Source organism: Polyodon spathula, chromosome 26 (genome assembly GCF_017654505.1).
Source record: "Polyodon spathula isolate WHYD16114869_AA chromosome 26, ASM1765450v1, whole genome shotgun sequence".
NCBI lineage: Eukaryota > Metazoa > Chordata > Actinopteri > Acipenseriformes > Polyodontidae > Polyodon > Polyodon spathula.
In genome coordinates this window covers 2540247-2565778 of record NC_054559.1, presented here as the reverse complement: position 1 = coordinate 2565778, position 25532 = coordinate 2540247, and the positions used below count along the sequence as shown (strand labels likewise).

Below are 25532 nucleotides of genomic sequence, written 5' to 3'. Positions count from 1 at the left end.
TTTTTTTTTTTTTTTTTTTCTGTATCTCCACATTCAAACACATATTTGAACACATACACTGTACACTGATCTTCGACAATCTCCGGAATTCCGAAGAAAGTCCTCTCATTGACTGGAACCAGCGGTGGACATAACAAAACGATCTTTCCCAAAACGCAACACGGTCGTCCCCTCCCTCCCGCTACTGACCAATCACACGTCAGAACTCAGCAACTGACAACGAAGCCAGCTAATCACATTCGCACGCTGTGCAGTTTTAAGATGCGTGGTTTCTACTCGGTACATCTCGTGACCCTGAATCGCGCTTTCACTCAAAAATAATCCCACCCTGTCAGAATAACTGCAAAACGACTTTTATTATTGTATTAAAACAATATGAACAGATGCACAACAAACATGATAATGTATAACTTCCTAAGAAGAAGAAGACGACACCTACAACAAATTAAATATACAATATAAATATTGTATGTAAACACCTTTGGCCGGTCACTGATAGGTTAACAAGGCGGACGAGATTACAAACATGGTGGCTGTGCCTGAGCAGCACCTCGCAAGTTATTGGCTGCCGCGAAACACCTGCCCCAGCCTGGAAGTTTGATTGGGCTGTCCACTGCCAGTATCTAAGCGTGGCATTGTGATTGGCCGGTCGCCCAGAGGGCAGGCGGTGTAAGACAGGTTGCTTTGGGACAGGAGACGGAGAGGTGGGTTGTATGTTTTGAACAGTGTTTGCAATATTGTCAGAAATCATATTTTCTGTTTATGTCTTTTACCGAAACGATAGTTAGTTTATTGTTACTTCAGAGTTTGTATAGGAAAGTGAACGGATGATGCCAGCTCTTCAGGAACACGATAGAAACACACAAAAATAAAAAGAAAAAGAAAACAGATGCCAAAGAATACTCAAGAAAAGGGTAAGTACAAAAAAAAAATGAATGTGACCTGCCTGCAAGTGGAACCCCGTTAAACTCTCTATGTTGCGGGTGTGAGTGTTTTGTTTACCGGTCCAGGCCGCGTTACAAGCTTTAAATTCTGCACTTGCTGTACCTGCACTGGTAATTTAGCAACCTGCCGAGTTCTACATTAAGTAGGTCACAGTAGTATCTGAGGATACACAGTAACATGCTCACCCAGAGCCCTTAAACACCCATAAATCTAGGCGAGTGCAGTGCTCTGTGCCTCTGTGGCTTTTTGTCCTGGTATCACTCAGCCACGTCGGGATTTTGTCTCGAAGGAGGTTGCTGTGGCCCTGAATGTGTGGCCTTTAATGGCTCAGCCAATCAGAAGCCGGCGCTGTGAGAATGTGGTTCACCATGCCTATAGTAACTGTAGGACTGCTGTGCCTGCTTGTCAGGTTGTGTGGGATTTTGTATTTGCGTTTATAGGCTAGCTATTTGTGTGTGGCTCTGTCATTGTCAGACTGTGTGTGTGTTTTAGGCTAGCTATGTGTGTTGTGGCTTTGTCAGTGTGTCTAGACTATGTGTCTGTGGCTCAGTGTGTTAGTTTTTGTGTTTTGTCTGTTAGTGTATCTATGGCTATGTTTGTTTGTGGCTCATTGTTTGTGTCAATGTGTCTGGCTGCAGCATTGCTGTTACACCTTTACCTTGTACAAATGTATTAATACCCTGCTGGGAGGTATAATCTAGCACGATTATCCGATTTATGATGAAATTTGCAACAGAAAATGATTCCACACAAGTTACTGTCAGAATCTGGGGGTGTATGGAGTCACCTTGCCCAGGGTTTGACAAGGAGGCCTGGGGCCAGTGGAGGTCGCAGTTTGGCCTGTAGTTATGAAGCACCACAGGCCCGACTGGGCCGGTTACATTTAACTAGTATTTTTTTGTCTGTCTAGCTATCTATCTATCTAGAGAACAAGTTAAAAAAAAAACTTGTCTGAAACTACCGTGATTAAGAGGAATGGTAGTTCCTCGTACACGTTAGAAAAACTTGTTTGAAAATACTGTGAGTCTCTGTGCAGCTCCAAGAGTTTTGCTGTTTTCACCATGTTGCAGCGGAAAACTAAATCACTTAAATTACCATCTGTACCAGCACCTAAAGTTTGAAACTTTCTTGCATCAAATGTGAAAAAAAAACGTAAATACCTCTTATACACAATGAGATAAGTAGTCAAACTAAGGTAAAATTGTTATTCTCCTTCCTCTTCCTTTTTACTTTTTTTAAGTGTGTAGTGACTATTCAAACAGAAACGCTAAATAACTAGACATCTAACAATCATGTGATTCCACATGTTGGTCAGCGTCAAAATAAACCAGGGATTGCAAGCAGTTTGAGATCCACACCATTTATATTAAACAATGTATGTATATTTTAAAACAGCACATCACAGAAATTTATTTTTTACCATGGTTTGCTGAAAACAAAGGTTTTGCTTGATTCTAGAAATGCTCTATTTCCTGTTTCAAAATATCTGGTTTCCCTTTTGGTAGAATGTGGTGCTCCGGGCAGATTGTTGCCCCAAGTACTGATCTAGGATCAGTGAGAGAAACAAAAAACGAAAAATAGTCCAGATAGGCAAACCTTACGTAACTGTACCTTAACCTTAACCTTAGCCATAACCTTGTACTATTATATTCTGAAAATCGTTTTCTGTATTTTTCTCTTACTGATCCTGGATCTGTCAGATACAACTAAAAAGATTTATTTGTGAACATCATATCTAATATTTGCATAGCAGCAACACCGTATTTAAATGAAAAAATAAACATAAAATACTTTATTTTCAAAATTCACGCATATAATGCATGATGTATTAAAATGAAAAACTATAATAAAAGAAACATTTCAAAAAAGATATATATATAAACTGCTGTATGCCCATATACAATTGTAAAAGCAAAGTAATTATTTACAAAAATAACAAGGTTTTTTTTTTTCACATAAGAACATAAGAAAGTTTACAAACGAGAGCAGGCCATTCGGCCCATCTTGCTCGTTTGGTTGTTAGTAGCTTATTGATCCCAAAATCTCATCAAGCAGCTTCTTGAAGGATCCCAGGGTGTCAGCTTCAACAACATTACTGGGGAGTTGATTCCAGACCCTCACAATTCTCTGTGTAAAAAAGTGTCTCCTATTTTCTGTTCTGAATGCCCCTTTTTCTAAACTCCATTTGTGACCCCTGGTCCTTGTTTCTTTTTTCAGGCTGAAAAAGTCCCTTGGGTCGACACTGTCAATACCTTTTAGAATTTGGAATGCTTGAATTAGGTCGCCACGTAGTCTTCTTTGTTCAAGACTGAACAGATTCAATTCTTTTAGCCTGTCTGCATATGACATGCCTTTTAAGCCCGGAATAATTCTGGTCGCTCTTCTTTGCACTCTTTCTAGAGCAGCAATATCTTTTTTATAGCGAGGTGACCAGAACTGCACACAATATTCAAGATGAGGTCTTACTAGTGCATTGTACAGTTTTAACATTACTTCCCTTGATTTAAATTCAACACTTTTCACAATGTATCCGAGCATCTTGTTAGCCTTTTTTATAGCTTCCCCACATTGTCTAGATGAAGACATTTCTGAGTCAACAAAAACTCCTAGGTCTTTTTCATAGATTCCTTCTCCAATTTCAGTATCTCCCATATGATATTTATAATGTACATTTTTATTTCCTGCGTGCAGTACCTTACACTTTTCTCTATTAAATGTCATTTGCCATGTGTCTGCCCATTTCTGAATCTTGTCTAGATCATTTTGAATGACCTTTGCTGCTGCAACAGTGTTTGCCACTCCTCCTACTTTTGTGTCGTCTTCAAATTTAACAAGTTTGCTTACTATACCAGAATCTAAATCATTAATGTAGATTAGGAATAGCAGAGGACCTAATACTGATCCCTGTGGTACATCACTGGTTACCACACTCCATTCTGAGGTTTTTCCTCTAATAAGTACTTTCTGTTTTCTACATGTTAACCACTTCCTTCACATTAGCCTACAGCATAGCACGACTTAAAAAAATGAAAACTATAATAAAATAAACATTTCAAAAGAAACTATTGTGTAACCAGCTGTAAACTGGTTATATGTAGGCCTACATACAAAACTGTAAAATCGAAATAATTACTATAATGAAAAAATAACTCTGTTCACATTGTGTAACGGGAATGTGCATTCAGGGAACATACTTCAAAGTAGCCCCCATATTAGCACAATCCACACGGATGTAACGTTTATCAGCTTGTGTGGATTTACCACATAATGGTTGAGCTGCGTTTCCCTGCCTCTTTGCAGCTTTCTGATTGAAATGTTTCTGCCAAAGCTCTGTGGCTGGCTTCATAAGATATTTTCCCCTGTGCATTCATTGTACAAAACGAAGAAATTGACAGCTGCCATGTCCAGTACATTGTAAAATACAGCAACTGGACACCGGTGATTGCTTTCACAGAGTTTTGCACAGATGGTGGAAACTCTCTTCTCGCTTTTACTGTTCCAATCGGGCTGTGTTTTTTTTTTTTTTTTTCCCCCTTCAACTGTTTTGCTAATTACAGTGAAATAAAAATTGTCATTGGTAACGTTCATCCCTTTTCCTAAGCACGGTTACTGCCTAAAGTACCACATTGCCACCCAGTCTCTGACCAGCTGGACGAGTTTCATCTTTGCAGAGGTAGGGGTATTGTCCACTGCCAGCCAAAACTTGATCCCAAATTTGACAGGTTTGTTTGACATGTATTGTGTCCACCAACACAGTGATTTTGTCAGAAACATCTGCTTGTCCATGTATTGTTTTATGTTTAGCTTGAAACAGGCAATGCTGTTTTCAGTGAAGTCGTTACAAATTCCTGCTGCCAATGCAAATATATCTGTAGTTGCTCTCAAAATAAAAATGCAAAAGTATCAAGATTTCTCAAAAAACTCTTGTAATAGTAATATTATAAGACAGCAGACTTTATGCTCACGTCGACAGCCAGACGGTAGTTCTCCAAGGAAATGATAAGATTACAATAGAGATTTGGATAATATATATCTAGACTTCAAGAGCAATATTTTATTCAAATACATACTGCTGTAAACTAGGAGGAGGTAGAGATAACAAACAGGATTGTATACATATACAAAATAGCGTATTGTAGGTTATATTGACAAAAGCATGTAATGTAACATACCGTTAAAATGACTACTTTTGGCGGTTCTAGGTAGAAGTGCTTATAACTTTTTTGTTTTTGCGATTCTGTCTTTCAAACGCCAGCAGGATATTTACTATAACTATTTAGCAAAAGTCAAGAACAGACAACCGCTGATCTTTAACACGCAGAGTAGTTTAAATTTTAAAAGTGAAAAAGTCCAAATGACTACCGTGGCGGTTCTAGTGTTAATTAAAAATAAAGTAATGATTTATTTGGTAGAAATAGATAAATGATTTAAACAAATGCATGGAGGAATAAATACATTTAGAAATATTTTTAAATAAATGTAGAAATTAATACGTGTTTATATTGTGATGGGCACAGCTGGACTGACTCGATGTTGCCACCTGTTGGCGAATGGAGTGCCATACTAAGAGCCAGTTTTCTTCACTTAAGTTAATCTGTAGCAGAGGATGCTGGGAGTGAGAAATATGGTAGGGGAAAGCTGAATTATTATTGTTGCATTTCATTATTAGTTATTGTAAAGTTCCAATATTGTTAAATGCATTACCCTTCCGGTGTTATTTGTATAATATGTGGATGTTACCTTGAGAGGCAGAGTAGTGCTCTGGGGTGAGGAAGGGCTGTCTGTGGCTGTGGGTGTGTGTGGCAACTTATATATAATAAGTAAATAAACTAGCTGTTTTTCCCCTATTGTGTTGCCGGTTGCAGATGAAAAGATGTATTGTACATTCAGAAAGGAATATCATTTAATTGTCCTTATTAATCACATACCTTGACTCAAGTTAAAAACAGCTATGCAAAAAAGCCAACAAAGTGCTCAGAGAAGTTATCTAATTGAATTCGAAGATGCTTTCTCATTATTATTGTTTGGTTCTGAAATCCATGCGCACATTTCAAACTTTGCATATGATTCATATCAAATTAGCTTCATACAGGGCTTATTTGTGTCCGAATGTCTGTCTCATCGGGACCCACAAACACATATGAGTGAGTCAATGGGGCTGACGGACCAAACTGGCTGTACTAGTGTGTGAACTGTCCTTAATTTAAGAGTGCAGAAAATATAAACCATGTTCACAGTGCTGTGTGGTGCATAACCGTAGAACTGTATAAGAACAATAACTGCAGACAGAAGGGGACACACACACGGATGATGTTTCTCATTTTTATATGGCACAAATGCAGCTGCACAATCAGGAATATAATATATGTGTATATATTATATTTTCACCAAAGCTGAGTTTAAAGCAGGATCATTTGTTTCACAGTGCCTACTTTCTGATGTTCAGCGTCCTTTGTCCTCAAAACACTATATACACTATGTTAAATACAACTCAAATGACGTTTCTTTTCATAACTATACGCCAGGCTAATTTAGCAAAATCCGTCATATCCACTTAGCCAGTCGACGTACAGTATCACAGTTGTGTGACCCTATTATGGCAGAGCCCAGGAGGAGTATAGTAGTGTAATCTTGTAAATTGTGATTTCATGATTAAACAATGAATAATTTAAAAAAATGCAAGGAAGGCAATTTTCTAACAGGATGTAGCAATGGTAAATAAGCATTCACAAATAATACTTAGAAAAATGTGACAGGAACTCTGAAACCTCCTGTCATCTCCCATGCAGTGCCAACCCCACTTAATGGTGTTTTCCGTTTGTGTTCTCTTTCTGCGTGGGATGTGAAGTTTATCGTTTGAATTTACTGAAATGTGTTGCATCTTTAGAAATAAAAAATGTGGAGATTTATACTTGGTTATGACCCAGACTGAAGATGTCGTTAGCAAAGGGGGCCGGTTGTACTAACGAGGTCAAACAGTAAGTCACGTTTTACTAAACATTTTAACACAAATAAACAAACAATTATATAATGAACACTATCGTAGTATGTTGCTTAAAACATAATAACACAATATTCATAATAAAGTTGAGTTCTTATTTATAAACAGCAACATGTTTATAATCGTAAATCTCGAAAAACTACTCACTTCTAAATCTTTTGTAGTCATTTTTGTATTACTTTAATATAAATACATGTTAATTTTGGATTCATATGTTGTTTTTTTCTGACTTTATGTGAACGAAAAGACACACATTTGCCCGTTTTCCCATTGGAAATAGTGATATTTTGAAATATCACTGTCCTGCTTACAAAAGCAAAGTTTGTGGGGAATAATAGCCATTTTCTATACTTTTGAGGCATAAGCAATTAGGAAATAACACTTACTACCCAGGAACAAAAATTGTGTTACATAGTGTTATTTGATCAAGTAAACAAAAAAGTGATAGCTGTAACAAAAACATTGTCAATGTAAAAAAACAAGTTAGAAAAACACAACAGCTGTTTAAAGTGGTGATATCAAACACAAAAGCCCAAGTTAGGAGAAGCAATTGGGGCAACCTTGTCAAACATCAAGCAAATAGGCACAGTTGGAAAGGTGCTGGGGCCCAACATTCACGCAATTGTTCTTTTTTCTTTTTTCATCGCTCTTTGTACAACTTCAAAGGCATTGTGACCATTCCCTTATTAGCTCAAAAGTCACATCTGCAACAAAAAACATTGACAATGTACAACCAAAAAAAAGGCTCCAACACCCCAGCCCTGGATCTGCAATGCCTTGCATTCTCATCTCTTGCACTCGTTGCCATTATTGGTCTTGTTCATCATCTTCATTGTTGGAAATATATTGCTTCATGCTCTTTCACATATTCTTGCATGTATAGGCTAAATGTCTGTCTGTGTGCCCTCATCTACCTGTGCCTTCCCAAAGCATACTTGTCTGCGCCTGTGATGACGCCTCTTCCATTCCTTGTCTATCTTTGTCTCCTGTAGTACTGCTTGAAGGAACACTTCAGTCTGTGTTGAGCACTTTTCTGACCAAACAATAAGTTTCCGGCAATACACACGTGTTTAAAGCACAGAGGAAAAACACAACTGGTTCTGCACAACCAAATAATAATAAAGCGTCTTTTATCTGTCCCACAATAATACAGAACACTGTCACCAGTCCGGGTGCTCGTGGTGGGTGATAATCTTTTGATCCAGTTCGTGCTGGCTGAAAGCGACAGCTCCAGATCCGTGTTAGCTGTCTGGTGATTATACAAAACACAGACTAACAGACAAAAGAAACACAGAACACTCATGAATACTTTCTCTTATTTTCAAGGGACAATCTCCCGGTCCTTCTGGTTCCTTGTGTCTTAAGCCAAACGAAGGAAAAGATTAGTGTTTCTCTGGCCCCTTTATGCTATCCCACATGACCCCTTGGTAAACTATTACAGCTGTGTCTATTGCTTGCAGCTGCTACCTCATTTACCTTCCAGGTCAATATGTTCCTGCAACAGAGTCTTGTTTCCATCCAGGCTGACCGACTTCCCGACCTCAGAAACGAACTGTCAGGCTAGCCCGTCCAGAGACTTCTCCTTTCGCTATTTAGCACCCTCACAGGTCGAGAGGGAGATTTACAACTAGAACTCATTGTATTTCTGTCACAATAGTGCACATGTCTTCCGTTTTATGAATCCAGGAAATTGGGCCAGTATACCAAAAAGCTGAAAACTGATTTACAAACCATTCATTAAAAACAAAACTACGAACTAATCCTAACTTTCCCACCGCACTTCATATTCGTTGTACAGTTAGAATCTGAGACTGCGTACCAAAGTGCTGAGTTGATACTCGTTCCTGTGATATGTTAAATCTTTTACAAATCAGGTTTTCTACAACTAAGCAACCAATAAGCCAGAAGGAAAGCGCTGAAATCAATAAATAAAAGTAATTATGAAAAAAAATCAAGAAGAACATTAAAGTGGAGGCTTTTATGACTAAAAAAAAGTAATGTTCTGCCTTGTTTGGCATCAGTTTCCCAGAGTTGCAAATAAAACAGCATCTTTATTTGTTGTGAATTCAACACTTCACTTGCATCATATCCAGTCTCACAGTAAGATGTCCCGATCAACACCCAGATACGCGATCGAATTGGCTACTTTATTGACTTGGGATCCGACATGTTAAGGTCAAAAATGCCATTTACAATCTTGGTATCAATCAGCAAGACTGGCGCTGACTTGGGAGAGGCTACACTGGCGACAATGCTCTGAGAAGGATTGTTATTTTGCGTTCTGAATATTGTTTATTGTTAGGATTAGGGATGGAAATTGCGAGTAGTTTCCTATTTGAATACACAGGGTGCAACATTTTTGTGTATTCGATTACCTGAACTCTGGTCCCTTACGCTCCCAAGAGTAAAAAGCAAATGCGTGTGTACAAGCAGACAGCATAACAATGTACGCCGGTAAGGTTTAGCCGGGTTCGCAAAGTGTACAATGTACAAGACTAGATTTCTTCGTTCAGTACCCTATTACCTTAGGCACAAGTTTTTCCTTTTGTTTACTGAATTAAAAAACAGAACTCTGTGAGCAGCAACGTCACAGCGCGTAACTCTTCCAGTCAAAGTAACAGTAGCATAATATTGCGCAAACCATCAAATAATTTTTTGTTGTAGTGTATTCAGAATAAAATAACACCTATCTTATAGCAACCTAAATATTCTATATTTGTTTAATTATAACTTAATTGTGTAAATATTGTATCCTGGCCAAACAATAGAGAATACATTTCTACATTACAATAGTTTAACATTACTAATTACAACTAGCCATCAAGTACTGACATCAGATGAATCTAAGTCAAGTTACTTTGTTTATTTAATAACCTGTAAATAATTCAAAACAAGGATACCTGGTTGTACTTTTAATGGTCAGTGCAAATGTTGACGTTACTCCATCCATTCACAGAAACTCAACAGTAGACGGTAGTTTTACATCGAACTGCAGTCCAGAGTTAAAAAAATAACTCCTTTCCAACTCAAGTATCTTGCCTTTTCTTATTAGTCACTGCATTGTTCTTCTTAACATTTAGTATGTCTTCATCATAACGTAGAGAATATTCCCGGGGTGTCTGAACACATCTGCACATCATGTCTGAAAGTCAGACTCTTTCTTGTTACTCTGCAGTTGAATTTACAGCCATGATGAACAGAGGAATGTCACTGACATGCTTATTTGTTTTATACTAATAAAAAAAAAAAAAAACTTGGCCTTGTGATTGGCCAGCCACCGAGGGGGCGGGCAGTGTTGGACAGGTTGTTTTGACGAGGAGATGAAGAGATGAGTCGGGTTTGTTTTGAACAGTGTCTGCAGCACGTCCGCGATATTTTCCAAGATAATACTATCGGTTTATTTCTTTTACCGAGATGGTAGAGCTATTGTTAGTCTATTAAACGCTTGTGTTAGTTTGGATTTCGGAAAGGAAAGTAAATGGATGATGTCATCTCTTCGGGAACACGATAGAAACACAAAAATAAACTAAAGAAATGACAGATAACAAAGAACACTTAAGAACAAAAAGTTTACAAACGAGAGGAGGCCATTCGGCTTATCTTACTCGTTTGGTTGTTAGTAGCTTATTGATCCCAGAATCTCATCAAGCAGCTTCTTGAAGGATCCCAGGGTGTCAGCTTCAGCAACATTACTGGGGCACGTTCCAGTGCCTCCTATTTTCTGTTCTGAATGCCCCTTTGTCTAATCTCCATTTGTGACCCCTGGTCCTTGTTTCTTTTTTTCAGGTCGAAAAAGTCCCTTGGATCGACATTTTCAATACCTTTTAGAATTTTGAATGGTTAATCAGGTCGCTGCGTAGTCTTCTTTGTTCAAGACTGAACAGATTCAATTATTTTAGATTAGGCTAAGAAAAAAATGGAATAATGTGGCTCATAATAAATTCCTCTGTGCTCTGATTCTGAACCTCACAGGTGAAGAGTTTTACCGATGGACCAGGTCCATATTAAAGAGGAGGAGAAAGGAGAGACAGACCCAGAGAGCATGGCAGAGGAAGTGGAGTCTGTCTCTGTTAAAAAGGAGGAGGAGGAGAATATGGGGTCTATCCACATTAAAGAGGACAGGCCAGTAAAGTGGGACAACATTGCAGAGGATGTCAGTGAGCTGGGGCTAGTCCACGTGATCGAGGAACCGGAGCCGGTCCACATTAAAGAGGAGCCCGTGGAGCTGGACCAACCTATGGCCCCCGAACGGCAGGCCGCCCTGGACAGGGGCCCTCATAGCTGCCCAGAGTGTGGGCAGCGCTTCTCCCTGCTCTCTGCGTTGCAGAAACACACGCGCTATCACACAGGCGAGGCACCGCATCTCTGCACTGAGTGTGGCAAGAGTTTCAAGAGAGACAGCCAGCTGAAATCTCACCACCGCATCCACAGCACAGACACTCCCTACACCTGCACAGAGTGTGGCAAGGGCTTCAAGAGAGACTGGCACCTCAAATCACACCAGGTAAGAGAGGGAAGTTTAAACAGGTAAACAGAATCCTTGACTGTTTCCAGAGTTCAAACACAAACGGGAGAATTATCTTTTGCACATCAACTGACGTAGACAAGGAATTGTTTCCATCCTAGTGTGAAGATGTTATTTGTGAATATTTCCTTCTCTGGTTTTAAGATTGCATTTGGAAATTGCTTCTCCTCCTTCAGTCAACATCAACAAATAGATACAGCGCCTATAGAAAGTCTACACCCCCTTTGAAAATTTTCACACTTTGTTGCCTTATAACCTGGAATTAAAATGCATTAAAATAGTTTTTTTTTTTTTTTTTTCATTTATCTACACATCCTACCCCACAATTTCCAAGTGAAAAAATATTCTAGAAATTTGTAGAAAATTAAGTGTCCACCCCCCTTGTAATAGCAATCCTAAATTAGCTCAGGTGTAACCAATCGCCTCAAAATCACACACCAAGTTAAGTGGCCTCCACCTGTGTTAAATTGTAGTGGTTCACATGATTAGAGGATAAATTCAGCAGTTCCTGAAAAGAACTCCGGGACAAAGTTGTTGAAAGGCACAGATCAGGGAATGGGTATAAAAAAATATCAAAGGCCTTGAATATCCCTTGGACGGGTATAAAAAAATATCAAAGGCCTTGAATATCCCTTGGAGCACGGTCAAGATAATTATTAAGAACTGGAAGGTGTATGGCACCACCAAGACCCTGCCTAGATCAGTCCGTTCCTCCAAACTGGATGACTGAGCAAGGAGACTGATCAGAGAGGCTACCAAGAGGCCAATCGCAACTTTGCAAGAGCTACAGGCTTTTATGGCCAAGACTGGTCAAAGTGTGCATGTGACAATATCCCAAGCACTCCACAAATCTGGCCTTTATGGTAGGGTGGCAAGAAGGAAGCCATTACTCAAGAAAGCTCACCTTGAATGCAAAGCGTTATGTTTGGGCAAACCCAACACAGCGCAGCACCCAAATAACATCATCCCTACTGTGAAGCATGGTGGTGGCAGCATCATGTTATGGGGATGTTTCTCATTGGCAGGGACTGGGGCACTTGTCAGGGTAGAATGGAAAATGAATGAAGCAAAGTACAGAGAAGTCCTTGAGAAAAACCTGCTGCCCTCTGCAAGAAATCCGAAACTGGGACGGAAGTTCACCTTTCAGCATGACAACGACCCAAAGCACACAGCCACAACTACACGAGTGGCTAAGGAACAAAAAAGTAAATGTCCTTGAGTGGCCCAGTCAGAGCCCTGACCTAAACCCAATTGAAAATTTGTGGCATGACTTGAAGATTGTCCATCAGTGCTCCCCAAGGATCTTGACAGAACTTGAACAGTTTTCTAAAGAAGAATGGTCAAATATTGCCAAATCTAGGTGTGCAAAATTGGTAGAGACCTATCCCAACAGACTCATAGCTTTAATTGCTGCCAAAGGTGCTTCTACCATGTATTAACTCGGGGGTGGAGACTTCTCCAATTATGATCTTTCAGTTTTGTATTTTTAATATATCATTTTTTTTATCAGTAAAAAAATCTTTTCCCCTTAACTTACTATAGGCACTGTATGTCTTATTTATTGTTGTAGCAGGGCAGGAGCCCTGCACATGAAGAGTCGGTTTTGTGTGCAAATATTGTAAATAAGTGTGTAAATTGTTGTAATTAATTTAAGGAAGTACCTGATGCTCCTGGGATAGCCTGCCTGCTGTGTGTGATTGCCAGCTGTGGATAATCAGCAGGTAGGTGTGTTCCAGCATGGCATCGGGTATAAAGAGGTCCTGTTTGTTCACCTCGGGGCTGCTGCAAAGCCACGGACAATGGGCAAAAGATCGTCCATGCTACCCAGACATGGAGACCTGGCTGCGTAATCCTGGTCGCTGTGAGAGTGACCCGGGATTAGAAGCGAAACCGCCGACGGCCCTGCTAGTAGTAGGAAGTTGGGGTTTGTTTATGATTGAACAGAAAAGATTAGTTCAGGGATTGTAAATCCTACTAATATATAGTGAGTGAGGTGTATAAAGCGGGACCTCCATGTCTTAGGGAGTAGCGCACACCATTATTACGGCACCTTTATTTTGATAGTTTTTTGTGCTGTTTTATTTAGCATTACTTTTTTTGTACAGCTTGCTGTAGCAGTCCTCTGTGCGTTACCATCGTTGGTAACGTCACATGACCATTTGTATTTACTTTCACTTTCTGTTTGTATGTGAATAAATCCTGCGCGCCTGTGCCGGCGTTTCAACTTCGACCCCTGTCTTGATCTCCTCCTGATGTCCCGCCTTGCCTCGGCAAAACGCAGCGAATCCCACTACTACCACCATATGTAACAGGGTCTTGCTTCTGGGTGTGTGCATTCGCTGCTGAGTGACAGGCAGGAGATCAAGACAGGGGTTGAAGTTGAAACGCCGGCACCTACCTGCTGATTATCCACAGTAGGCAGGCTATCCCAGGAGCATCAGGTACTTCCTTAAATTAATTACAACAATTTACACACTAATTTATAATATTTGCACACAAAACCGACTCTTCGTGTGCAGGGCTCCTGCCCTGCTACAGTTGTATTCTTTGATCTCTTTTCATTGTTTTCCAAGACCCCCTGTAAATGAGGTATCGGTCTCAATGGGTAAATCTCCTGGTTTAAAAAAAAAAACAAAAAAAAAACAGTTGAACTTTCCTTAGTGTTTCGTGATGTTTAACAATTTTTCAAAAACTGTTGTCAGAGATCTGCATGGCAGCTCCAGTGATGATACTACTGTTGGTTCTCACCATTCACAATATGTAAAGTTTAATGGCTGTTTCACAGACCCTGACTAGCACTAAAAATCTTGGACTATCGAATGTTACTTTAGGTGAGGAAGACTAGTGCTAATCAGGGCCTGTGAAAGCAGTTCTAAAAGTAGTTTATTAATGTAGTGGACTGATCCTCCTCCTCTCCCCAAGGTGATCCACACCGCTGAGACTCTGTATTGCTGCCCGGACTGTGGGAAGAGCTGCCGTCGGCTGGGAGACTTGCGCATCCACCGACGCATTCACACTGGGGAGACTCCATACAGCTGCGGGGAGTGTGGACGGAGCTTCAACCAGCTGGGCAGCCTCAAGTCGCACCAGAGGATCCACAGCGGGGAGACTCCCTTCCACTGTGCGCAATGCGACAAGAGCTTCCGGCACCTGAGCAGCCTGATCAAGCACCAGCGCATCCACACGGGCGAGCTGCCCTACCCCTGCAACGACTGCGGAAAGAGGTTCCGCTGCTCCGACAACCTAAAGTACCACCAGCGGTGCCACCAGAGAGAGGGGGATTCGCCGTAACGGATCAGACAACCTGAAATACCACCAGGGGTGGTGGTGGGGGGGTGAATATAAAAGATCAGATATCAAATATCACCAGAGACATAGGGAGTGACTATAACAGTGGGGGGGGGGGGGAATATAACAGATCAGACAACGTGAATTATACAATGGTAAGGATTGCCATGCTATTCATTTCAGTGGGTTTTGTTACATCAGAGCCGTGGTGATATCTCCAGACATCCCCACGGTTTGGAACTACGGCCTTATCACAGGTAAACAAACATATCACTACTCCACTTACCTAATGGCAGTTCTGTCTGTTTTCGTATACATTTTTCTTTCACTATGTCTGATTAAATGGTTGTTGATTTTGACTTTCAGAGATTGTTTATTAATTCACTTTCTCATCGCATCAATTTAAAAGAATTGCCACCAAATGCTACAGCCCTCTACTGCCACCCACTCCTCGTACCTCAGACTCTCCTTGATGAACAAGAAGCACATATCCAAAGAAGCAGGGCTTACCATAATTTACTCGAAGCATAGCCGTGCACTTGCTCTCCAGTGCTCGACTCAAAGAATGGTAACTAAAGACAGTAACGGGACATTACTGTTGCGCCATATAGAGGCCAAATAAGCTACTTTCAAGGTTGTGTTTTCAATGGAAATGCAATAATACAACATTAAAAGATGCTATGAAGCAAACCATGGCAAGAAATATGGTAAATATACAGGAAAGTTTAATGTGAAGATAATCTGAATTAGCACAGTCATTGAAAAAGCGGCAATCGATGTTTACTAATGCTTGTAGCATAAGTGATGCTGTTAAGGCAAGCTTTGTGATTACTCACAAAATAAGTATTTCTTCTAAACCATTTTCTGATGGAGAGATTTTGAAGAAATGCTGCTAAAAGCTGCTGAAATAGTGTGTCCTGCGAAGTGGCAGGCTTTCTCCGTCATGATCATCAACAAATCAAAATGTAATTCTCGACTTAACTTGATTTTCAAGCTATCCTCAGCCCAGCCATTTGCTCCAGATGTTGATGCCCTGGTTCAAGCAAAGAGGTTCCAGGTATGAGGAGCAGCAGTAGCAGTCACTAATATTCTTTGTCTTTATCTTTTGGTGAGTGCTAATAAATAATTGGTCCATACCTATTTATATTTTGCTATTTATTTATTCTGGGAAGAACATTTATTTATTAATTCTGGGAAGAACATGGTAGTTTTATGTTGGCATATTCGTTCAAGATTTAGATAGTCATTTTGGATATTTGTTTTTAAAACGTTAAAGCCATTATATGTAAAACTGTATTAAAGTTGAAAAATATCCCAGAAGAAAGGCCTTACTTTACTCTTGTGAATTAACTACAAAACAAAAAGCATTTCAGTAAAATCTTTTGTCTATTTCAAGTAAAAACAAAGTGGTAGTAGACACATTTTCATAAAGTAATAACATTAGGTTTTAACTTGAATAAACACTTCAAATAAAATAAATGTGAAAAATGGGGCACGTACAATGAAAAAAACTATTTACTCACTGTTTTTATTTAATATTTTTGTGCATTCCACTTACAAAAACTAGGATTGCATCATGAAAGGAAATTAAAACGTTGAGTACTGTACGGGTCATTTCAGTATCATAAATATACAGATGGAAACGGATCCCTATTGACTTGCTTCTTAAATATTGATATGTTGTAGCGCCGGATAGAATCCAAGCAAACAACTTTTATCTTCCAAAATTGATAACTCTTGTATTTAGCAAATAGAGTGAACAGCAACACCACCAGCGTGTGGGGCTGATTTTAGCTGGCAGTCACAGGGCACCAGGAGAACCCCCCCCCCCCACTGCTCTCCCCCTGACAAAGGGGTGCTGGCAGGACACTCCTCCCCCCTGCTCCACCTCTGCCAATGGTGCACTGGCAGGACATGCCACCGACTCGCAGCAGCAGTGAAGCAAGGGAAAGTGAGCAGCGGCTCCAGCAGAGTAAATCCCGCCTTCAAATACATGTACTCATTTTTTGCAATTTTTTCTATTGATTAAAAAAATTACGTTCTGCGATATTCTATGGGCCAGATTCGGCCCGCGGGCTGTATGTTTGACACCACTTCTCTAGTTAAAAAATTATCTATGATTGTTTGAAAAGTTAGTATTCAGATTATCAATTTGTTATCTACATGTTAACTACATATTTATTTGTTTACTATTGAACACAGTTGGAGAACTATTTTCTTGGGTGGAATGTCACATTTTCATTAAAACTATATTTTAAAACTTACTTTTTCTCTCTTTTTCCATTCAAAATGATTTCATAACTATTATATAATTGCAATATGGCACTCCAGCATGTGTGGTGGTGTGGGATTTCGCCACGTCTCAACACATGCCTCATAAAGCACCTGCATGGCGACATCCCACAAAAACACATTCTCGTGCCGTCTTGCTTAAATACCAATCAGAGACGGGGAATGAATATAACAGATCAGACAAGCTCAAATACCACCAGAGACAGGAGGAGTGAATATAACAGATCAGACCAGCTCAAATACCAACGACACTCCCACCAGAGATATGGGGTATCTATGTAACAGCTCAAACAAGCTCAACTGGTGTTTTCACCAGACGAGGGGAGTCAACATGAATAAATAGAAACCCTACAGCCTGCTGTGATGAGTTAAGTGTGATCAGTTAATTCAGAGCGGGTTTACCAGGGGCCTCATCATTTAAATAATAATAAAATGATATATTTGTCACTGTCTAAAACCTTGCTGAAAGCAGCCGATACTGGAAGACTCAGCTGGTTTATGGGTTGTATCAAAGATGAACTGAATGCTGGAGATTTCAGTGGTTTTTATTCAGGTTTTTTAGACAAAGCAAAATTAAAGAAAACTATAAATATTAAACAGGAGACTCATTCATTCTGCTCCACTGTCCAATCCACTGCTTCCAGTAACAGCACAGAGCATCTTTCAAAGCAGAATCATCCATATATAATATCTTGTTCCATGGAAGTTCGTACCATAGTTATCAAAGTTTTTTTCTTTCTTTTGTAGTATGTTTTGTAATTTATTTTCTGTTAAGTCACAGAATCACAGTTTTTTCATTCAGTCATTTTCTGTTAGGAGTGGAGGTGGAAGGTGTACCTTTGAAAAGGGGCGGGACTGACAGTAATGTGAACCCATCACATGTCAGAGGGGGACTATCAATCTTTCAATCAATCTTTATTTGATATAGCACCTTTTCATAGTGGACCATCATCACAAAGCACTTTACAAGATGCAGTAACAATAACGAAATCCATACTACTTTAAATACAGAGAAATAAGAACATAAGAAAGTTTACAAACGAGGATACAGACAACATGCCCCACATGTCATCCAGTTCTTATCCAGTTTTAAATAACTTTAGCATAACCGAGGCAGAAGTGTTAAAGGGACTAGGAGCTCTTAAAATAAACAAATCCCCTGGACTGGATGAGATCCTCCCAATAGTACTCAAAGAAATGAAAGAAGTTATTTACAAACCGCTAACCAAGATCATGCAACAGTCTCTTGACACGGGTTGTACCAACAGACATAATACCGATCCACAAAAAGGGAAACAAAACTGAGCCAGATAACAGTATCCTGGGAAACACTCAACATGGTTTTAGGGAAGGGAGATCTTGTCTAACTAACCTGCTTGATTTTTTTTTTTTTTGAGGATGCAACATCGATAATGGATAATTGCAAAGCATATGACATGGTTTATTTAGATTTCCAGAAAGCTTTTGACAAAGTCCCACACAAAAGATTAATTCTCAAACTGAACACAGTAGGGATTCAAAGAAACACATGTACATGGATTAGGGAGTGGTTAACATGTAGAAAACAGAAAGTACTGATTAAAGAAGAAACCTCAGAATGGAGTGTGGTAACCAGTGGAGTACCACAGGGATCAGTATTAGGTCCTCTGCTATTCCTAATCTACATTAATGATTTAGATTCTGATATAGTAAGCAAACTTGTTAAATTTGCAGACGACACAAAAATAGGGCTAGTGGCAAACACTGTTGCAGCAGCAAAGGTCATTTAGAACTGGGCAGACACATTGCAAATGACATTTAATAGAGAAAAGTGTAAGGTACTGCATGCAGGAAATAAAAATGTGCATTATAAATATCATATGGGAGATACTGAAATTGGAGAAGGAATCTATGAAAAAGACCTAGGAGTTTTTGTTGACTCAGAAATGTCTTCATCTAGACAATGTGGGGAATCTATAAAAAAGGCAAACAAAATGCTTGGATACATTGTGAAAAGTGTTGAATTTAAATCAAGGGAAGTAATGTTAAAACTGTACAATGCATTAGTAATCTTGAATATTGTGTTCAGTTTTGGTCACCTTACTACAAAAAGGATATTGCTGCTCTAGAAAGAGTGCAAAGAAGAGCAACCAGAATTATTCCTAATTAAAAGGTATGTCATTTGCAGACAGGTTTAAAGAACATAACACCATAAGAAAGTTTACAAACTTTTCATTTCAAAGCTCATTTGGTTGTTAGTAGCTGTACCCAGAACTGTAAAGCCACGTGAGAGACTTATTAAGAACATAAGAAAGTTTACAAACGAGAGGAGGCCATTCGGCCCATCTTGCTTGTTTGGTTGTTAGTAGCTTATTGATCCCAGAATCTCATCAAGCAGCTTCTTGAAGGATCCCAGGATGTCAGCTTCAACATCATTACTGAGGAGTTGATTCCAGACCCTCACGATTCTCTGTGTAAAAAAGTGCCTCCTATTTTCTGTTCTGAACTCCCCTTTGTCCTCTCCATTTGTGACCCCTGGTCCTTGTTTCTTTTTTCAGGTCGAAAAATTTCTTTGGGTCGACATTGTCAATACCTTTTAGAATTTTGAATGCTTGAATTAGGTCGCCGCGTAGTCTTCTTTGTTCAAGACTGAACAGATTCAATTCTTTTAGCCTGTCTGCATATCACATGCCTTTTAAACCCTGAATAATTCTGGTCGCTCTTCTTTGCACTCTTTCTAGAGCGGCAATATCTTTTTTATAGCGAGGTGACCAGAACTGAACACAATATTCAAGATGAGGTCTTACTAATGCATTGTACAGTTTTAACATAACTTCCCTTGATTTAAATTCAACACTTTTCACAATGTAGCCGAGCATCTTGTTGGCCTTTTTTATAGCTTCCCCACATTGTCTAGATGAAGACATTTCTGAGTCAACAAAAACTCCCAGGTCTTTTTCATAAATACCTTCTCCAATTTCAGTATCTCCCATATGATATTTATAATGCACATTTTTATTTCCTGCGTGCAGTACCTTACACTTTTCTCTATTAAATGTCATTTGCCATGTGTCTGCCCAGTTCTGAATCTTGTCTAGATCATTTTGAATGACCTTTGCTGCTGCGACAGTGTTTGCCACTAGCCATCATTTAATATATTTGCTATTTTTTTTCTTCATCTATGATTTTTCCATTTGTATCTCTTAGACATTTAACCTCCTCTTTGAATGTTCTCTTGCTGCTGTAATATTGGAAAAACATTTTGGAATTGGTTTTAGCCCCCTTAGCAATGTTCATTTCTATTTCTCTCTTGACCTTTCTAACTTCCTTTTTGACTTGCGTTTGCAGTTCCGTGTACTCTTTCTGTGTACTTTCTTTTTGGTCCCTTTTTAACGCTCTGTAAAATGCCTTTTTTCGCTGAATATTTTTTTTAATTGATCTATTAAACCATTTTGGCAATTTAGTTTTACATTTAGATTTGTCTACTTTAGGAGTGTAATTGTTTTGCGCCTCTAGTACTACATACTACATGCATAATACATGATTTACAGTTCAAAAAAATATGCATAATACATTAAATACAGTGAAAAGTGACATGATAGTAGCATAATACATAAAATACAGTGGAAAGTGCATAATACATGGTAGTAACAGTAGCAGCAACACAGCAGCTAATAGCAGATATCAGGCTTAACCCTTTGCAGTCCTATGTCGGACCAGGCCCAACATTATATGTTTCCTTTTCCTTTTGATGTCGGCATGATCAAAAAGACATCAAGCACAGGTCTCTAGTCGTTTTTTCTCTGGAAAAAGCCAATAATACCTTTCAAGGGCTGAGTGAGACCAATAGGAGCCGAGAAAAAAAAAGGGGAGGGGGCGGATTTGTGCAATCCACATTGCCCCTCACCACGGAGATAACATGGACACAAACAAAGAAGATAGATGCTTCCACATCCAATGCTCAAAGAATATCACAGACATTTGCAGAGTCTTTTAAACCTGTTTTACTCTGAAAAAAATATATTTTAAGGGAAACGCCAGGGTAAATAAGTCGCGAACAGTCCTTGTTAGTGTCAGGCACATCAGTTCCAAGTCCAGGTAAATAAAGTGTACCGTGACAAATAAAATGTGTGCGACAAATTTTTCAAAAAAAAGTCTCTCCATTTTGTCCAAAATTTTGTGTCAACGTACCGTGTTTTGTGATGTAGTCAATGACATAGATTTCTGGTTCGGGGTGGGGAACAAACAACATAAAAGTGTATGGAGAAATATCTGTGCGTATGACTATTTAGGAGAGGACTAGTGACAAAAATAGCAGTTCGATATTGATTACTATAACATCTCAAAAAAGCTCTGCAAATGTCCATGATATTCTTCGAGTGCTGGACCTGGAACCAATATTGCAGAGTTCCATTACATGGTCAATTACATTCGTTCCTGTATTTGTTTGTCCCTCCCAAATTTCATTAGCTATGTCCAGAATACCTCAGGGCGTAGGCCATACAATAATCAAAAAGGAGAGAATCCCATAGTTGACTGAGGAACTTCCTAGACAGCAAACATTAAGTACAGAAGCAGCAAGTCCCAGTCTTTCCCATCTCTATCAATTACCTTTATACATACTTTTTTTTTTTTAGAGTTTTGTTAAAATGTTCCAGCAAGCCATCGGTTTGTGGGTGGTTGTGACAATGTGGCTGAGTGGAACAGGTGTAGGAGTGATGTAGTGCAGTAATTAATCAGACAGAGCCTTGTAATCCAGTTTGGAAAGTGCGCTTTATTTTTATCCAGGTCTGGTGACCAATAAAGAATAATCTCCCAGCAATACACAGCAGTGTGTACTGCGCAGGATAGACAATTATGGGCTTAAAGACCATATGCATCTGCCCCACAATAATACCGACAAGATTACCTGTCCTGGGTACGTGCAGTAGTGCACATGCTGGGTGATTGTTAGAGACTGAATGATTCTTGGTGTTAAATCTCCCTCCTGACCTGTGAGGGCACTATGTAAAAAGAACAGAGTATCCTTAATCAAATGGCATGACAATTTATTCCTTAGGGTAGGTGGAAGACGGTCATTTAGGAAGGGGGCTGAGCTATGGCACCCAAGCTGAATGATTTGGTTGGGAGACAGCGTGGCATCCGAGGATTGGAGGAGCGGATTTGCTTGTTAACTTAGGTGTCATGAGTGAGGGTATAATAGGGGGCGATCTGATAAGATAAGTGATCTGTTCCTTGGTAAATGGTTAGTGTTTTAACCTACAAGGAGTCTGTGCTGCCATATTGTGAACCGTGAGTTTTGTCTTGTGTCTGTTAACTGTTGTCTGTTTTTTAATAGACTACCAATAGCATGATCCGGAGTGGTAGCGAAAGCCAGCATAAACCCGGACATCACCTTCACCCCTACATTTTCACAGAGAACTGTAAATACACCACAAGCACTTATTCATTGTCACTAAGAACTGTGTTTGTGTTTTGTGTGTAGTGTTGGTGTGTTAAACTGGACTTTTTGATTGCAGGTCAAACCCGTGGGATTTTTCAAACGAAGTGATACACGCTGCTGTACTCACTTCTATCATTTAATATTTACAGGTGTTCACCATAAGGCTCTGGACATTGCTAATTGATTTAATAAACACCATTGCATCTGGAAATCATTGTCTGTCTGTTTTTTTATCTGTTCTGCACTGGATGCATCTGTAATCACTCATCACTTTGCCACACGTGGTGTCAGGGTGGGATGGACTACGCAACACTGTTGGCACTGCTGGAGCAGCTGGACAGCAGATGGGAGTCTGAGGAGAGACTAAGAGAGGAGCGTTACATGGCACTGATTGAGAGAGTTGGGCTGACAATACCGCCCACAGCAGCAGCAGCATCCATTATAGCAGCCCCAAAGGCGAGGACGTAGAAAATGACGGTGGAGAATGACCCAGAAGCATACCTGGTGGCATCTGAGCGGTTGGCTACCACCACTTCATGGCCCCGACAGATCTGGACAAGCCAGCTGGGACCCTGCCTGATTGGTGAAGCACAGGCAGCATACCAGGCAATGGCTGATGATGACGCCGCTCTACAGAGAATAGTGAGGGTCCAGAATCAACTCCCCAGTAATATTGTTGAAGCTGACACCCTGGGATCCTTCAAGAAGCTGCTTGATAAGATTCTGGGATCAATAAGCTACTAACAACCAAACGAGCAAGATGGGCCAAATGGCCTCCTCTCGTTTGTAAACTTTCTTATGTTCTTATGTGACCTGGTAAAGCTGGCCATTCTCCACTGTCTTAATATAACGGAGGAAACCCATTGTGTGAGGCTCAGGGAGTACAAAAGGTCCCCAAATACACATCCCAGGGTGGTTGCGCAAAAACTGTGTGACCACATGGTACACTGGCTCACCCCACGCTAAAAACAAGCGCACAGATGGGGGAGGCCATTGTAATAGAGCAGTTTTGCCATGTGGTCAGCGCTGAGACCTAAACATGGATACGGCCCAAAACCCTAACACCCTGGACCAAGCCGTGAAACTGGTAGAGGACTTTCAGGACTCTCTGGTGTCATCCCTGTCTGGGCTACTCACCACTCCAGTTCAGCGGAGCATCCGAGCACCACCTCCTCTCTCTGTTCCACCACCCCCACCACCGGGACCAGGCCAACGACCTCCTAGACCGCCTGTCCTGTTGGGCAACCTTGCCTCCCTTCCATGGAGATCAAGGTTGTCCCCAAGCTGGGGTAGAGGTTCTTCCCCCAGCCCGTTGCCTTACCAGCAGCAGGACAAATATCTAACCCTTGTGCCCTCCTTTCTCCTTTTCTATTTTAGGTGCCACCAGCCGGGTCATCAGACCAAGTCATGCCCATCTGCGATGGAGTGTGACATGGCCACATGCAATCTGGCATCCGAAGTGGGTAAGCGAGGGAAAAATGGTCATAAGAATATAAGAACATAAGAAAGTTTACAAATTAAAGGAGGCCATTCGACCCATCTTGCTCGTTTAGCTTATTGATCCCAGAATCTCATCAAGCAGCTTCTTGAAGGATCCCAGGGTGTCAGCTTCAACAACATTACTGGGGAGTTGATTCCAGACCCTCACAATTCTCTGTGTAAAAAAGTGCCTCCTATTTTCTGTTCTGAATGCCCCTTTCTCTAATCTCCATTTGTGACCCCTGGTCCTTGTTTCTTTTTTCAGGCTGAAAAAGTCCCTTGGGTCGACACTGTCAATACCTTTTAGAATTTGGAATGCTTGAATTAGGTCGCCACGTAGTCTTCTTTGTTCAAGACTGAACAGATTCAATTCTTTTAGCCTGTCTGCATATGACATGCCTTTTAAGCCCGGAATAATTCTGGTCGCTCTTCTTTGCACTCTTTCTAGAGCAGCAATATCTTTTTTATAGCGAGGTGACCAGAACTGAACACAATATTCAAGATCAGGTCTTACTAGTGCATTGTACAGTTTTAACATTACTTCCCTTGATTTAAATTCAACACTTTCCACAATGTATCCAAGCATCTTGTTAGCCTTTTTTATAGCTTCCCCACACTGTCTAGATGAAGACATTTCTGAGTCAACAAAAACTCCTAGGTCTTTTTCATAGATTCCTTCTCCAATTTCAGTATCTCCCATATGATATTTATAATGTACATTTTTATTTCCTGCATGCAGTACCTTACACTTTTCTCTATTAAATGTCATGCTGCAACAGTATTTGCCACTCCTCCTACTTTTGTGCAGTCTGCAAATTTAACAAGTTTGCTTACTATACCAGAATGTAAATCATTAATGTAGATTAGGAATAGCAGAGGACCTAATACTGATCCCTGTGGTTCACCGCTGGTTACCACACTCCATTCTGAGGTTTTTCTTCAAATAAGTACTTTCTGTTTTCTACATGTTAACCACTCCCTAATCCATGTACATGTGTTTCCTTGAATCCCAACTGCGTTCAGTTTGATAATTAATCTTTTGTGCGGTACTTTGTCAAAAGCTTTCTGGAAATCTAAATAAACCATGTCATATGCTTTGCAATTATCCATTATCGATGTTGCATCCTCAAAAAAATCAAGCAAGTTAGTTAGACAAGATCTCCCTTTCCTAAAACCATGTTGACTGTCTCCCGGCACCCTGTTACCATATAGGTAATTTTCCATCTTGGATCTTATTATAGTTTCCATAAGTTTGCATATAATAGAAGTCAGGCTTACTGGTCTGTAGTTACCTGGTTCAGTTTTGTTTCCCTTTTTGTGGATCGGTATTACGTTTGCAATTTTCCAGTCTGTCGGTACCACCCCTGTGTCAAGAGACTGCTGCATGATCTTGGTTAGCGGTTTGTAAATTACTTCTTTCATTTCTTTGAGTACTACTGGGAGGATCTCATCCGGCCCAGGGGATTTGTTTATTTTAAGAGCTCCTAGTCCCTTTAACACTTCTGCCTCAGATATGCTAAAGTTATTTAAAACTGGATAGGAACTGGATGACATGTGGGGCATGTTGTCAGTATCTTCCT

At 40.0% G+C, this 25532-nt stretch overlaps 1 protein-coding gene across 2 annotated transcripts; it reads left to right on the top strand.

The window, feature by feature from the left end:
- The first annotated feature begins 585 nt into the window (after window positions 1–585).
- Window positions 586–16082, top strand: LOC121301101 (gastrula zinc finger protein XlCGF7.1-like). Of its 2 annotated transcripts, none has more exons than XM_041230238.1 (3): window positions 586–704; window positions 10919–11450; window positions 14394–16082. In XM_041230238.1, exons 2-3 carry the CDS (start codon window positions 10935–10937, stop codon window positions 14760–14762), a joined length of 885 nt encoding a protein of 294 aa, XP_041086172.1. In that variant the 5' UTR covers window positions 586–704; window positions 10919–10934; the 3' UTR covers window positions 14763–16082. The 2 variants fall into 2 exon arrangements, with proteins under 2 accessions (XP_041086172.1, XP_041086171.1); XM_041230237.1 differs by having other exon boundaries at window positions 589–914.
- The last annotated feature ends 9450 nt before the right edge of the window (window positions 16083–25532 follow it).